General features: G+C 41.4%; 1 protein-coding gene across 2 annotated transcripts; it reads right to left on the bottom strand.

The window, feature by feature from the left end:
• Positions 1 to 545: 545 nt before the first annotated feature.
• On the bottom strand, positions 546 to 14,499 carry LOC118367013 (interleukin-1 receptor-like 1). 2 transcript variants are annotated; one of them, XM_035749938.2, is made up of 12 exons: positions 14,308 to 14,499; positions 6,251 to 6,295; positions 5,940 to 6,039; positions 5,585 to 5,825; positions 4,722 to 4,905; positions 4,393 to 4,543; positions 4,008 to 4,076; positions 3,783 to 3,912; positions 3,461 to 3,609; positions 2,053 to 2,178; positions 1,524 to 1,688; positions 546 to 1,423 (listed from the first exon to the last, which is right to left on the bottom strand). In XM_035749938.2, the coding sequence occupies exons 1-12, from the start codon at positions 14,308 to 14,310 to the stop codon at positions 1,014 to 1,016; spliced, it is 1,773 nt and encodes a 590-aa protein (XP_035605831.2). In that variant the 5' UTR covers positions 14,311 to 14,499; the 3' UTR covers positions 546 to 1,013. The 2 variants fall into 2 exon arrangements, with proteins under 2 accessions (XP_035605831.2, XP_035605832.2); XM_035749939.2 differs by lacking the exon at positions 6,251 to 6,295.
• Between the last annotated feature and the right edge of the window lie 738 nt (positions 14,500 to 15,237).

Below are 15,237 nucleotides of genomic sequence, written 5' to 3'. Positions count from 1 at the left end.
GGCCTTTCAGGTTATGTCAATATAGGACTTGTTTTACTGTGGATATATGTACTATTGTACCTGTTTCCTCCAGCATCTTCACAAAGTCTTTTGCTGTTGTTCTGGGAATGATTTGCACTTTTCACACCAAAGTAAATGAATCTCTAGGAGACAGAACAAGTCTCCATCCTGAGCAGTATGACGGCTGCGTGGTCCCATGGTGTTTATACTTGTGTACTATTGTTTGTACAGATGAACATGGTACCTTCAGGTGTTTTGAAATCACTCCCAACGATGAACCAGACTTGTGGATGTCTAAAATAAATATATTATGAGGTCTTGGCTGATTTCTTTGCATTTTCCCATGATGTCAAGCAAAGAGGCACTGAGTTTGAAGGTAGGCCTTGAAATACATCCACAGGTACTCCTCCAATTGACAGAAATTATGTCAATTAGACTATCAGAAGCTGGACTTCAACTGTATGTCACTATGGCAGCTGCCATAGACAGGTTGGTTGTCTAGCAACAAAACAGATGTGAACAAATATGGGGCAAAACAGAACGGGTTGGTTGAGATAGTTTACATGTTGTCAACAATGTTTAGTCTCCAATGTTTATTGAAAACAAAAAAGTTGCACAATGAACACTTGTTCTCTCACAAATACTTTGTTACAGTTGTTGGTTAGTAAGCAAGCACATTTAGCCATATTAGCATAAATATGACATCAGTCAAAATACCTAAAAACAAGATATGGAATCAAGAACAAGATAAAACTAGCTGAAATTAGCCACTTACTATTCCCCACGTGGCAGTTTCTTTGTCATTGTTGCTAGCCATCCAGAATCACAACAACACACGGCCTTCTGCCACATTGTACACATCGTTTTTGTGACGTTCTCAGCTAACCTGTGTATATCTCTGCACAGCACCGGAATAATTAATGATATTTCTATGAATGGAATAAGGATTTTCAGAGAACCCAGACCTCCACACGCACTTCAAGTCCTCAGACCTGATTGTTCACATAGAACAGTCATATTAACTGGTTGTCAAAACTAGTCGAGTGGCGCGGCCAAGGCATCATGTAACGCACCCTCTTCCAGAAGCTTGAGTTGGGCAGCATCGACCCACGCCTTCCCTCCTGCCACATTAAGGGGGCATTCTTGCGGACCAGGTGCTGCAGGCCGGGGGGCAGGTGTGTGTAGCCACCCTCCCCCATGTCCCCCAGCTGGATGAGGATAACGTTCATCTCACTGTGGACCAGAGCCTGGAGGAGCCCCATCTGACAGTCATAGTCCTCCGCTGTGGTCAGCGAAGACGAGTAGCCCCATTGGCCACATGACCCTTGACCTCCTGAGCCTGACCATGTGCTTGAGCTGGGGATCAGGATGACAATCAGCCTCCTGCTCAGCCGCATGCAGTCCTCCACCAACTCCATGTCGTCTGGGGACAACAGAACAGAGAGGAGAGAGAGAAGTTAACTTTTGACTTTAGTACTGTTTATTGCTTCTTAGAGGGTAGGACACAGTCTGAAAGAACCAACCTTTCCCAGGTAAGTCGTCTCTGCCGTGGATGAAGAGTCTAAAGCCACACTTCTGCTCCAGGACAGTGGGCAGAACAATGCTCACAAAGTGATATACTTTCTCCTCCCTTTCCTTGTCTAGGCCATCCATCTGGTAGACAACGTAAGCATCATAGACCTTCCCATCTGAAAACACAGAAAAAGAGGTTTCTGTCAAATCTCAGCAGGAAAGGAGTAGATTGTAGAGATTTGATTAAATTCTAGTTGAACTGAAATTTAGTTATTTTAATATAAATTTGCCCATTACTTCTACACTTGCAGTGGGATTGACCCCAGCCGGGACCTGTTGAGAAGGGCCTACTGCAGACAACTGCGCTGCACAATCAGTGGGCCATGCTTTAGTGTGGTGACTAAGAACTAAATGTAGTAATATGTTTATATGGTATCCAATACTATATAGATCAGGTAGGCTGAATAAGCATTTCTGTACAATGAAATATATTTGTGAAATAGCATCATTAAACTTCAGTGGGTGGCTAGATGTTGTTACCCTCAGATCGACCACAGCATTTGAAAACTCCACGGAAGAGCAGCGCCAGATCGATGTCAAAGACTTTGACAGCCACAGCAGCTAGCAAGAAGAAGAGCAGTAGCACCACACATAGACCCATAAACCCTATTGGGGGGGAGACAGGGAGAACACAACACCAAGAAAGTTACAGAGTTTGCATGTGTGATTTTGTGTGTCTGTGTGACATATACAGTTGAAGTCGGAAGTTTACATACACCTTAGCCAAATACATTTAAACTCAGTTTCACAATTCCTGACATTTAATCCTTGTAAAAATTCACTGTCTTAGGATCACCACTTTATTTTAAGAATGTGAAATGTCAGAATAATAGTAGAGAGAATGACTTATTTCAGCTTTCATCACATTCCCAGTGGGTCAGCATTTCCTTTAAATTGTTTAACTTGGGACAACCGTTTTGGGTAGCCTTCCACAAGCTTCCCACAATAAGCTGGGTGAATTTTGGCCCATTCCTCCTGACAGAGCTGGTCTAACTGAGTCAGGTTTGTAGGCCTCCTTGCTCGCACTCACTTTTTCAGTTCTGCCCACAGATTTTCAATAGGATTGAGGTCAGGGCTTTGTGATGGCCACTTCAATACCTTGACTTTGTTGTCATTAAGTCATTTTGCCACAACTTTGTAAGTATGCATGGGGTCATTGTCCATTTGGAAGACCCATTTGCGACCAAGCTTTAACTTCCTGACTGATATCTTGAGATGTTGCTTCAATATATCCACATCATTTCCTTCCCTCATGATGCCATCTAGTTTGTGAAGTGCACCAGTCCATCCTGCAGCAAAGCACCCCCACAACATGATGCTGCCACCCCTGTGCTTCACAGTTGGGATGGTGTTCTTCGGCTTGCAAGCCTCCCCCTTTTTCCTCCAAACATAACGGTGGTCATTATGGCCAAACAGTTCTATTTTTGTTTCATCCGACCAGAGGACATTTCTCCAAAAAGTACAATCTTTGTCCCCATGTGTAGTTGCAAACTGTCGTATGGCTTTTTTATGGCTGTTTTGGAGCAGTGGCTTCTATAGGACTCGTTTTACTGTGGATACAGATGCTTTTGTTACTGTTTCCTCCAGAATCTTCACAATGTCTTTCACTGTTGTTCTGGGATTGATTTGCACTTCTCGCACCAAATGACGTTCATCTCCAGGAAACAGAAAACGTCTCCTTCCTGAGCGGTATGACAGTTTCGTGGTCCCATGGTGTTTATACTTGCATACTGTTGTTTGTACAGATGAACGTGGAGTGGTTGATGGAGTGATGTAATTTGTGGAGTGGTTGAAAACCTAGTTTTAATGACTCCAACCAAAGTGTATGTAAACTTCTGACATCAACTGTATGTCTGTGTGATGTTTGTTTTAGAGTGTGTGCACTAACCTCTTATCTTGAGAGTAACCACTGCATAATCCCATTTCTGGTCGTTCATTGCAACACATGTGAACTTTGACTGGAGGTCCCTCATAGTCACTGTGTTTATGGTCAGGATAGCTGTGAAGACACTCCGCATTGAAGATACCTCCACATCGCTACAGTAACACATACACACAAAACATTCACACAGCAAATTCTCAACAGTGAATCTGGTGTCTTGCTTTCAAGGAAATGTGTTAATTCTATAACCTTGTTCTCTAAAACAAGTGTGTGTGTGCTTGCGTGTATGCATGAATCCATATGTGTGTGTGTGCATGTGTGTACCTACCTGGTGGTGTTCACTGAGTAGCCTTGCAGCTGCGAGCCGACTTTCACTCCATTTATCTCCCACCACACGTGACAGTTGTCTTCAATGTTCTGCCCACAACACGCTTCACACGTCAACTTCTTAGTGGTGTCTATGAAGAACAAGAGATACTATGAAGACAGAGAGATATACCGGGCAAACCAAACCAAGCACAACACAAATATTTGAGCCAGGTTTGATCCCTACACAGGTCAGTGGTCTCTGTGCTTCCGTTTCTAGGCAGGTTGATCTGAGGAGGATGCGAGGCAGAGGGAGCTGAAGGAGACAAACACACAGTTTAGTCAGAAAGATACTTTTGGAGACATTCAAAACGTTGTTATTGATGATTGTTGCTGCCACAAAGACCACATGTGATATGAGGGTCACTTTTGATGTTTTTGATTCTGTTTGTTTTATATAAATGGAGGCTAATGTACCTAGTGGAGCCTAATAACCCGCTGTAATGTAGCCTAGAGTTTCCATGTTTGCTGACCCTGCTGCCATCTTGGATGAGGTTTCAGCAAAGCTAAAATCAAATAAATAAACTGCTGAGAGGATTGACAGAGCTGTCATCAAGTCACAACCTAAATACCTTGGATCTTGAGTCTCCTGGATGCAGAAGTGTTGAGAGCCATCCCATTGTGCTCCCACGTGCACACACACGTATAGATGCCCTCGTCTGCTTTGGAGGCGCCATACACCCACAGATTTCTCTCAGACTCGTTTGGAATGAGACTGAAATTCTGAAATTAAAGACAAACAATTTGACAAACTTCTTTGCTGAAATAGCAGTAACACACCTGATTCCACTCATTAAGAGCAGGTGCAACCCTTAGGAGCTTTAGGACAGGAGTTGAGAACCAATGTTGAATAGTTTTGCAGACTTGAGGTTTGTGTTAGCATTCTGGTCATGTTCAGTACCTTATACCAGGCTACGTTTTCTTTTCCATCCCGGCACAGTTTTTCCACGGGTTCAGGACATGGGATAGCAATGTTGTCTGCTGACTCTGAGATATCGTTAAACAGGACTGAATGATCGAACGGTTGGGCTTTGACCACAATCACCTCTGTCACAAAGATTAGGCAGGTGTCTGCTGCCTTTCTCCTGGAACATAAGCATATACAGTGTACCAGTTATCCAAAAGGGAACCAACAGGGTTCTAACTGGGGGCCAGCCGAAGAACCCTTTTAGGCTGTAGAGAGCAAATGTTTTTTTCTAAGAGTATATACAGCCTGAAACTAAGCAGTATAAGAACGTGGAAAGTTTCCTTACGAGTCTTGGTTGGTCCTTCAGTGGGTCGAATATTGAGACAAAATATCCACAGGAAAGTATTATTTACCCAACTTTTTAGAGTGCCAGAACTGCCGTTGAAATTTCTGTCACCTGGCACATTCTCAAAACCATGTAAACACCTGCAGAATTTCTGTCAGTATGCATGCATCATTGTGCATGTCCTTCTGTCTTGTGCTTGGTCAGGAGCAAACATCTTTATTGCCACACACAGAGTTCTGCGTTTTGAAGTCGGTAATAATAGTTCTGTGGATATTTTGTCTCCAATTTGAAGTCGGCAGAGTAAGTCCGAATATAACTTTATTCAACGTTCATGCAAGACAAGGGACCCTAAGGTTTGTTCTTTGTAAATGTGGATGCCTACCCTAGCCCTATGTACACATCCAGGTTCAACACTAACTAAACCTAGACTCAACCCTCACCCTCCCAAACAGGGCTCCTCACTCTCAATTACCAATGTAACCCCTAAACACACACACAGTTGTTGTATTACCAGTAGGTGTAGTACTGATCAGAGTCGTTTATTAAAAGCGGGAGGAAGAAGAGCACCGGTCCATGATGATGCACACGCTCTTCCTCAGAGGACGGGAGCTCTTGGGTTCTGTTTCTGTACCAGGTAAACTCAGTCACGCTGGCCCAAACCAACTCACTCAGGTCATAGTAGGCTGGCAAACTAAGGGCCTCCCCCTCTGTCACAGTAGTTTCATACTTGTCAAATAGTTGACATGGGGACTCTGCCAAAACATGAACATACAGAAAAGAGGTCTATTGTTCAAGGTACAATATATTCACTATGCCTTGTAATAATGGGATGTAGAAATGTGTGAAATCTGAAGATGCTGCTATACCTGTGTAATGACCTATTGTAGTGGGGTTTAAGGACATTTCTCTCTGGGCAGAAATCCTAGTCAAACTGAAGAGCAGGAACATGAGACCACCATCCACCAACTACAAGACAAGGGGAACAAAAAAAAATAATGTTACCTTATTGTAAAGTCGGACAGGAACTATCATTCCACACAAGACCCTATAACAAAACATCAGGACCATGCTTTACTTGTTTTTACAATAAATTACATACTTATTTTCAAGAGGGAATAAAATACATATGCAGAAAACATTTTTAGGTTCAGAGTGAAGAATTACTGAAAGAGCATACCCTGAATGTGAAGGAGCACATTTTCTGTAAAACAGGAACTTGCAACTAGAAAGAACAAGTCACATTTCTCGTTCAATATGTTGTTAGGATATCCTGTTATAGATACAGCAGAAATGATGAAAATTGAAATGTTGACATAATATGGATGATTGAAATGGCCATTTAACATATCAAGCTTGAATGAAGAAACCATGACCTCTATGGAAAATATAGATGTTTAAAAAAAAAAAAAAAAACATCAAATCACTTTGGTGCTATTTTCACAAGCATAAAGTGAGTTTTTTAAACTCTTAGTACAAAACTCCAAACTGGTAACACTTAATGCAGAACGTCACATTCAAAACCCTTTTGTGCATTAATTTGGAGACGTATTTTACCACACAACCTATTATCCACAATATATAAGTTTACTGTGAAATACCATGCAAACATGTATTTAAATCAGCAAACACTTCTCAATTTAGTCATTTTAACAACCAGTTAATCCATTAGAAAAAATGCTGTACAGTAAATTGCAGTACATTACACTGTTTTCACATTAGGCAATACACTTGCAATACCCATCAAATATACTGAAAATCTAATTGCCATAATTTCTGTGATCAAAGGTTCATTGAATACATCTTTCACAATAATTGATGCAAAATAGAAATGTATTGTTCAGATATAATTACAGCTAGAAATGAATCTTTTCCCCAAAATCTACCAAGTTTTAGTACAGGGAATTCATAATTTATCCAGTGACCATTTAAAGAGTTTAAAACCAAGATATGGTCTCTATGCCAGGGTTCTCCCCAAATAAGAGAGCGCTGAGCAACCTTGTTGACTTGGCTGCGTCACTATGTAATGATTTCAGAGCAAATTAAACTGATATTTAGTAATGAGTATATATTTGATCGCCAATGACAATGTTGTGAATTTTGAAACAGTCCGTTTCAAAATTCACGAGTATTATCATGTTCCTCAATTAATTACGTCCATCCATGTCTGAGGACACCGGGAGATGTAGAAACCAGCCACTAGGGGCATGAGGGATGTTACCTTCAAGTAGGTTTTGCTAGGGTGTTGTGGATGGGCGTAAGCATCTGCTTCTGGTGTAAAAGGTTGCATATTTTGTTTTAAGCCTATCCCAAACCTTAACCATTCTGCGCTAATACCTACCCTTAATATTTTGCCGTTAATGACTAAACTTAACCTTAAACACTTCAAAATTTGACATTTGGAACAACTTTTTGTTCGTATGAGAAACATGAATGAACGTCTAATACTTGTTGCAGCATTCAGCGCATTTCAGCAGTAGGCTATCTCAACACAGAGTGCGCACAGGAAGTGCAGAACTCATCCCGAGTATAGCTTTGTTGAATCACAAAAACTTTGTAACAGTAGTCCTTCTGTGGCTCAGTTGGTAGAGCATGGCGCTTGTAACGCCAGGGTAGTGGGTTCGATTCCCGGGACCACCCATACGTAGAATGTATGCACACATGACTGTAAGTCGCTTTGGATAAAAGCGTCAGCTAAATGGCATATATATATTTTTTTAGTCAAACAAAAGTCAAATGAGCAAAGTTGCTAAGCTTGATAGATAATATCCTTCAAAGAATGACAGAACATTTTGTTACATTACAGCCTTATTATAAAAGGGATTCAATAGTTTTTTTCACACAACACTGAAATGGCAACGCAAAAGCAGGTTTTTGGAAATGTTTGCAATTAAAATATATATATATAAACTTAAATATGAGTTTTCTTGGGTATGACGCTACAAGCTTGGCACTGTATTTGAGTTTCTCTCATTCTTCTCTGCAAACCCTCTCAAGCTCTGTTAGGTTGGATGGGGAGTGTCACTGCACAGCTATTTACAGGTCTCTCCAGAGATGTTTGATCAGGTTCAATTCCTGGCTCTGGCTGGGCCACTCAAGGACATGCAGAGACTTGTCCCGAAGCCACTCCTGTGTTTTCATGGCTGTGTGCTTACAGTCGTTGTCCTGTTGAAAGGTGAACCTTTTGCCTGTCTGAGGTCCTGAGCGCTCTGGAGCAGGTTTTCATCAAGGATCTCCCTATCCCTTGCTCCACTTATCTTTCCCTCGATCCTGACTAGTCTCCCAGTCCCTGCCACTGAAGAACAACCCCACAGCATGATACTGATGCATGATAAGAATTTGTTCTTAACTGACTTGCTGAGTTACAATTTTTATTTATGATGTGTTAAACTTTGTATTGTACTACTTTGTGGATGTCCATCATCCATTTTGTATTTTATTTTACGAATTACAATTCGTATGATATGTTACAGATTGCAATTTGTTATGGCTGATGTTAGCTAGGTTATCTAGGTGGTTAATGTTAGCTAGCCTAGGGGTTAGAGTTAAGGTTATGGTTAGGAGTTAGATTAAAGGGTTAAGGTTAGGGTCAGCTAAAATTACGTAGTAGCAAAGAAGATAAGTAGCAAGTAGTTGAAACATTTCTAATTATCTAAAATGCTAAGGTTGTCCGTGATGAGATTCAAGCATGTAACCTCTGGGTTGCAAGACATTAACTAGATATGCCTGACCAACCACCCTACTTTCATTTTTGAGTTGAGTAACCTTCTCTCTTCTGTAACCATACCAAATGTAAGGTATAATACTAATTTGCATGTCCCGGATTTACATTTACTATGTTACGTCCAGGCTGCAGACTGCAGTAGTTTAGGAGTTGTGGGGCAAACGATCTCCACAGTGTCCTTCCCATAATTCCAAACTACAATACCCATCAGACACTGTCGCAGTCCAACCGCTCCTTCAAATATCTATCAGTCCAGGGTTGCGTTTTCGAAAATCAAAGTACACAGCCCTCGGCCCTAAGCCCTTGGGCGAATCCCCGCGGCCATATTTCTTGTCAGTCCAAATTATTAGCAGGGTAGTTTGCAACGGTAACCCCTCAGCCCTCATTCTTAATGGAGTTTGCAAGTGTACAATTATGTCCACTTCGGGGCCTGAAACACCCCATAATTAAATTTGCAATGATTGTACACCAGCTAAGAAAAGTCTTCCAAAACGTGTAACTAAAAACGAATGTAAATAAGTTAGAAATTGTGCTACTAATGCACAAACACGTGTCAGAAAATCGATTTTGTTTTTGTTTGGTTAGCTTCTGGAAATTGTAGAAATATTTTTTTCTTATTCACACTAATGTTAGTTAGCTAATTAATTTGCTAGCTATCATACAGTAGGTATATATTAATAATTATATAGTTAATATAAGTAGACATGCAATCATGATTGACGTAGTGCAAATAAAGCACCCACAAGCTACCCGAAGCTGAAAACACAAACATCGCGGGATGATCGAGTGACAAATTTCCAGGCAAGGGCGGTCCATTTAAAAATGATTCCTTCCTCCCTAGCCTTGCAACTCGTCAGGCATCATCAGAAGTATCCACTTCATTTGATGGATGTGCAACATAGCTTCAGTGTGTAAATCAGCTAGAAAGATGTGTCAGCAATCGAGTAATTGTCTCTGGCCCCTTCCAGTTAGGGGGAGTGATGAGCTCTACAGCAGTCTCAACTCAATTGCTGGTTGAAAACTGTTTTCTGCCCCTCCTAAATGATAGCATTTGTAGATAATTGGCCCTCTTTCTGGGACTCACCCACAAGCAGGACCAAGCCTTGCCTGCTGAGGAGTGAAGGACTCCAACCTAGCTGGTGGGGTGCTCTTTTCTTATCTACCAACATAGACAGGGCTCTAACTCCTACATTTACATTTACATTTAACTCCTCTAGCTCCACAATATAATAGGGTGCAGGCCAGGCAGCAGGCTGTTAGCCAGCCTGCCAGCTTAGTAGAGTCTGCCACTAGCAGTCCGTGGTCAGCTCAACTATCCCCATTGAGAACGTGTCTGTGCCTCGACCTGGGTTGGGCAAAGCTAAACATGGCGGTGTTCGCCTTAGCAATCTCACTAGGATAAAGACCTCCTCCATTCCTGTCATTACTGAAAGAGATAGTGATACCTCACATCTCAAAATAGGGCTACTTAAAGTTAGATCCCTTACTTCAAAGGCAATTATAGTCAAAGAACTAATCACTGATCATAATCTTGATGCGATTGGCTTGACTGAAACATGGCTTAAGCCTGATGAATTTACTGTGTTAAATGAGGCCTCGCCTCCTGGTTACACTAGTGACCATATCCCCCATGCATCCCGCAAAGGCGGAGGTGTTGCTAACATTTATGATAGCAAATTTCAATTTACAAAAGAAAAAGACATTTCCGTCTTTTGAGCTTCTAGTCATGAAATCTATGCAGCCTACTCAATCACTTTTTATAGCTACCGTTTACAGGCCTCCTGGGCCATATACAGCATTCTTCATTGAGTTCCCTGAATTCCTATCGGACCTTGTAGTCATGGCAGATAATATTCTAATTTTTGAAATATTCACATGGAAAAGTCCACAGACCCACTCCAAAAGGCTTTCGGAGCCATCATCGACTCAGTGGGTTGTGTCCAACATGTCTCTGGACCTACTCACTGTCACAGTCATACTCTGGACCTAGTTGTCACATGGAATAAATGTTGTGGATCTTAATGTTTTTCCTCATAATCCTGGACTATCGGACCACCATTTTATTACGTTTGCAATTGCAACAAATAATCTGCTCAGACCCCAACCAATGAGCATGCATTTAAAAAAAAAGTAAATTCACAGACAACACAAAGATTCCTTGATGCCCTTCCAGACTCCCTCTACCTACCCAAGGCCGTCAGAGGACAAAAATCAGTTAACCACCTAACTGAGGAACTCAATTTAACCTTGCGCAATACCATAGATGCAGTTGCACCCCTAAAAAATAAAAACATTTCTCATAAGAAACTAGCTCCCTGGTATACAGAAAATACCTGAGCTCTGAAGCAAGCTTCCAGAAAATTGGAACGGAAATGGCGCCACACCAAACTGGAAGTCTTTCGACGAGCTTGGAAAGACAGTACCATGCAGTATCGAAGAGCCCTTACTGCTGCTCGATCATCCTATTTTTCCAACTTAAATGAGGAAAATAAGAACAATCCGAAAAAATATATATACTGTTGTAAAGCTAACTAAAAAGAAGCATTCCCCAAGTGAGGATGGCTTTCACTTCAGCAGTAATAAATTCATTAACTTCTTTGGAGGAAAAGATCATGATTATTAGAACGCAAATGATGGACTCCTCTTTAAATCTAGGTATTCCTTCAAAGCTCAGTTGTCCTGAGTCTGCACAACTCTGCCAGGACCGAGGATCAAGAGAGACACTCAAGTGTTTTAGTACTATTTCTCTTGACACAATGATGAAAATAATCATGGCCACTCAACATTCAAGCTGCATACCTGACCCTATTCCAACTACTGAAAGAGATGCTTCCTGTGCTTGGCCCTCCTATGTTGAACATAATAAACGGCTCTCTATCCACCAGATGTGTACCAAACTCACTAAAAGTGGCAGTAATAAAGCTTCTCTTGAAAAAGCTAAACCTTGACCCAGAAAATATTTTTTTAAATATTGGCCAATATTGAATATTCCATTCCTCTCAATTTTTTTTGAAAAGGCTGTTGCACAGCAACTCACTGCCTTCCTGAAGACAAACAATGTATATGAAATGCTTCAGTCTGGTTTTAGACGCTTTCATAGCACTGAGACTGCACTTGTGAAGGTGGTAAATTACCTTTTAATGGCATCAGACCGAGGCTCTTCATCTGTCCTCGTGCTCCTAGACCTTAGTGCTGCTTTTGATACCATCGATCACCACATTCTTTTCGAGAGATTGGAAACCCAAATTGGTCTACGCGGACAAGTTCTGGCCTGGTTTAGATCTTATCTGTCGGAAAGATATCCGTTTGTCTCTGTGAATGGTTTGTCCTCTGACAAATCAACTGTAAATTTTGGTGTTCCTCAAGGTTCAGTTTTAGGACCACTATTGTTTTCACTATATATTTTACCTCTTGGGGATGTCATTTGAAAACATAATGTTAACTTTCACTGCTATGCGGATGACACACAATTGGTACATTTCAATGAAACATGGTGAAGCCCCAAAATTGCCCTCGCTGGAAGCCTGTGTTTCAGACATAAGGAAGTGGATGGCTGCAAACGTTCTACTTTTAAACTCGAACAAAATAGAGATGCTTGTTCTAGGTCCCAAGAAACAAAGAGATCTTCTGTTGAATTTGACAATTAATCTTAATGGTTGTACAGTCGTCTCAAATAAAACTGAAGGACCTCGGCGTTACTCTGGACCCTGATCTCTCTTTTGACGAACATATCAAGACTGTTTCAAGGACAGCTTTTTCCATCTACGTAACATTGCAAAAGTCAGAAACTTTCTGTCCAAAAATGCAGAAAAAGTAATCCATGGTTTTGTTACTTCTAGGTTAGACTACTGCAATGCTATACTTTCTGGCTACCCGGATAAAGCGCAAAATAAACTTCAGTTTGTGCTAAATACGGCTGCTAGAATCCTGACTAAAACCAAAAGAAAAGTTAGTTTTACTGCTAACCTACAAAGCATTACATGGGCTTCCTCCTTACCTATCTTTCTGATTTGATCCTGCCGTACATACCTACACGTACGCTACGGTCACAAGACGCAGGCCTCCTAATTGTCCCTAGAATTTCTAAACAAACAGATGGAGGCAGGGCTTTCTCCTATAGAGATCCATTTTTATGGAATGGTCTGCCTACCCATGTGAGAGACGCAAACTCGGTCTCAACCTTTAAGTCTTTACTGAAGACTCATCTCTTCAGTGGGTCATATGATTGAGTGTAGTCTGGCCCAGGAGTGTGAAGGTGAACGGAAAGGCTCTGGAGCAACGAACCGCCCTTGCTGTCTCTGTCTGGCCGGTTCCCCTCTTTCCACTGGGATTCTCTGCCTCTAACCCTATTACAGGGGCTGAGTCACTGGCTTACTGGTGCTCTTTCATGCCGTCCGTAGGAGGGGTGCGTCACTTGAGTGGGTTGAGTCACTGATGTGATCTTCCTGTCTGGGTTGGCGCCCCGCCCTTGTGCCGGAGATCTTTGTGGGCTATACTCTGCCTTGTCTCAGGATGGTAAATTGGTGGTTGAAGATATCATTCTAGTGGTGTGGGGGCTGTGCTTTGGCAAAGTGGGTAGGGTTATATCCTTCCTGTTTGGCCCTGGTATCATCGGATGGGGCCACAGTGTCTCCTGACCCCTCCCGTCTCAGCCTCCAGTATTTATGCTGCAGTAGTTTATGTGTCGGGGGGCTAGGGTCAGTTTGTTATATCTGGAGTACTTCTCCTGTCTTATCCGGTGTCCTGTGTGAATTTAAGTATGCTCTCTCTAATTCTCTCTTTCTTTCTCTCTCTCAGAGGACCTGAGCTCTAGGACCATGCCTCAGGACTACCTGGCATGACTCCTTGCTGTCTCATCTGATATCTGTCCCAGATATCAGCTGATGTACAAAGGGCTATATAAATACATGTGATTTGATGGCAGAGGGGTTAGCGTGTCTTTTAAGTGTTTGGAATGTTGCCCAGCTGTATGTATACATTTCCAGGACAAATACAGAGAAGTTAATGTTATTTGACATTTTCTAACACTGGAAAGTTATTGGAAAAATCCAACTCTAACTCCGTAGCGGTGTGTTGTGATAATGGCGTTGTTTGTTCTATAACCTGTTCATTCATATGCCTTGCGACCGTGACAAAACCCAAATAAATTCAACCACACCTTTGTTTTTAATCACAAAACCAGATAACAACCTCTGTCCAGTGAAGTCCACAATGCATATTGCATGTACAGTAACAAACCGTTGCATGGCCAAGTAAGTTTCCGACATTTTCGGACCACTAAACAACTATTGACTTAGAACCACAGAGTTACCGCAAGTTACAAAGAAAACATGAGCTGCCTCCACTTTCCATCACCATTTCAACTTTAACATTTAAACATAATCAAATCACCTCTGCTTGGTCTAATACAGTGACAACTAAAATCTACACAATAATTTAGTCCAGTCAACGTAAGCTAAATATAATGTGGCTGTCTGATTTCTGTGTGCATGTAGAAAAACATGTTGACTCACCATACTTGTAGAAAAAAAAGCGTTTTGTCATTAGCGTTTATCATTTTGTCATACAGTACACATGCTTTACATTTTTGTTGTCCTAGGCTACCTGGCTAAAATGCTTGTTCGCTAGCCTAACCAAATATGTTTATAACTAAACCAAGATAGACCACATGTTGTCCTTTCAAAAAAGAACAAATGAGTTCTAGTGGGCAGAGCCAAGCACGCGCAAGCACACGTGCCTATTTCCGTTAGGGAACGCCTACTCTGAAGTGCGCGTGTGCAATTACCCAATTCGCTTTAACACTCCTTCTGAACGACCCAAATTTTTTAAAACTTTGGCAAAGGGTAAAGTCTACAAAACTTAGTCCACTATGTTTGTAACATATTCTAGTTCTGGGAACATAACATTTAATTTAGATAAAATGTTTAATCGATGAGAAAATTTGCAGAACGTCTGCCAAAATCCATCTCTGTTCCATCTTCTACCACTGCCAGCCACTGCGCTCCCTCTAGTGAGTGGAAACGGCAAGCGGATGCTTCACATTTATACATCCGGTGAAATATCTCATTGTTTTGTGGCATAACATCAATTCGTGGGCAATGTTATCTAGTTAACATTAGCCTTCTACATCTAACTACATATAACTTAGATCCTCTCAGGCCAGGCACAACAATGTATGAATTAATGGTTGGATCAGATTTGCCGTTATAATCATTGGCCGGTACGGAGAATTAAGTAAAACCACAAGTCCAAATCCCTATCTCCAGTCGTGTCTAATATAGGAAAGGGACAATTTTAGCTAGCCACCGGCGGACAGCAACACAATGAGTTGCAACAATTCAAGTTTTTCTGTCAATGACATGGAGTAAGTTTTGTAGACTTTACCCTTTAGTTATGATTATTTAATTTATCTTAAAAAAAAAAATATATATATATATATATAT

This window comes from Oncorhynchus keta, chromosome 34, assembly GCF_023373465.1.
Source record: "Oncorhynchus keta strain PuntledgeMale-10-30-2019 chromosome 34, Oket_V2, whole genome shotgun sequence".
Taxonomy (NCBI): domain Eukaryota; kingdom Metazoa; phylum Chordata; class Actinopteri; order Salmoniformes; family Salmonidae; genus Oncorhynchus; species Oncorhynchus keta.
Note: the sequence above shows the minus strand (reverse complement) of the source record. Positions and strands in the feature narration are given on the sequence as shown.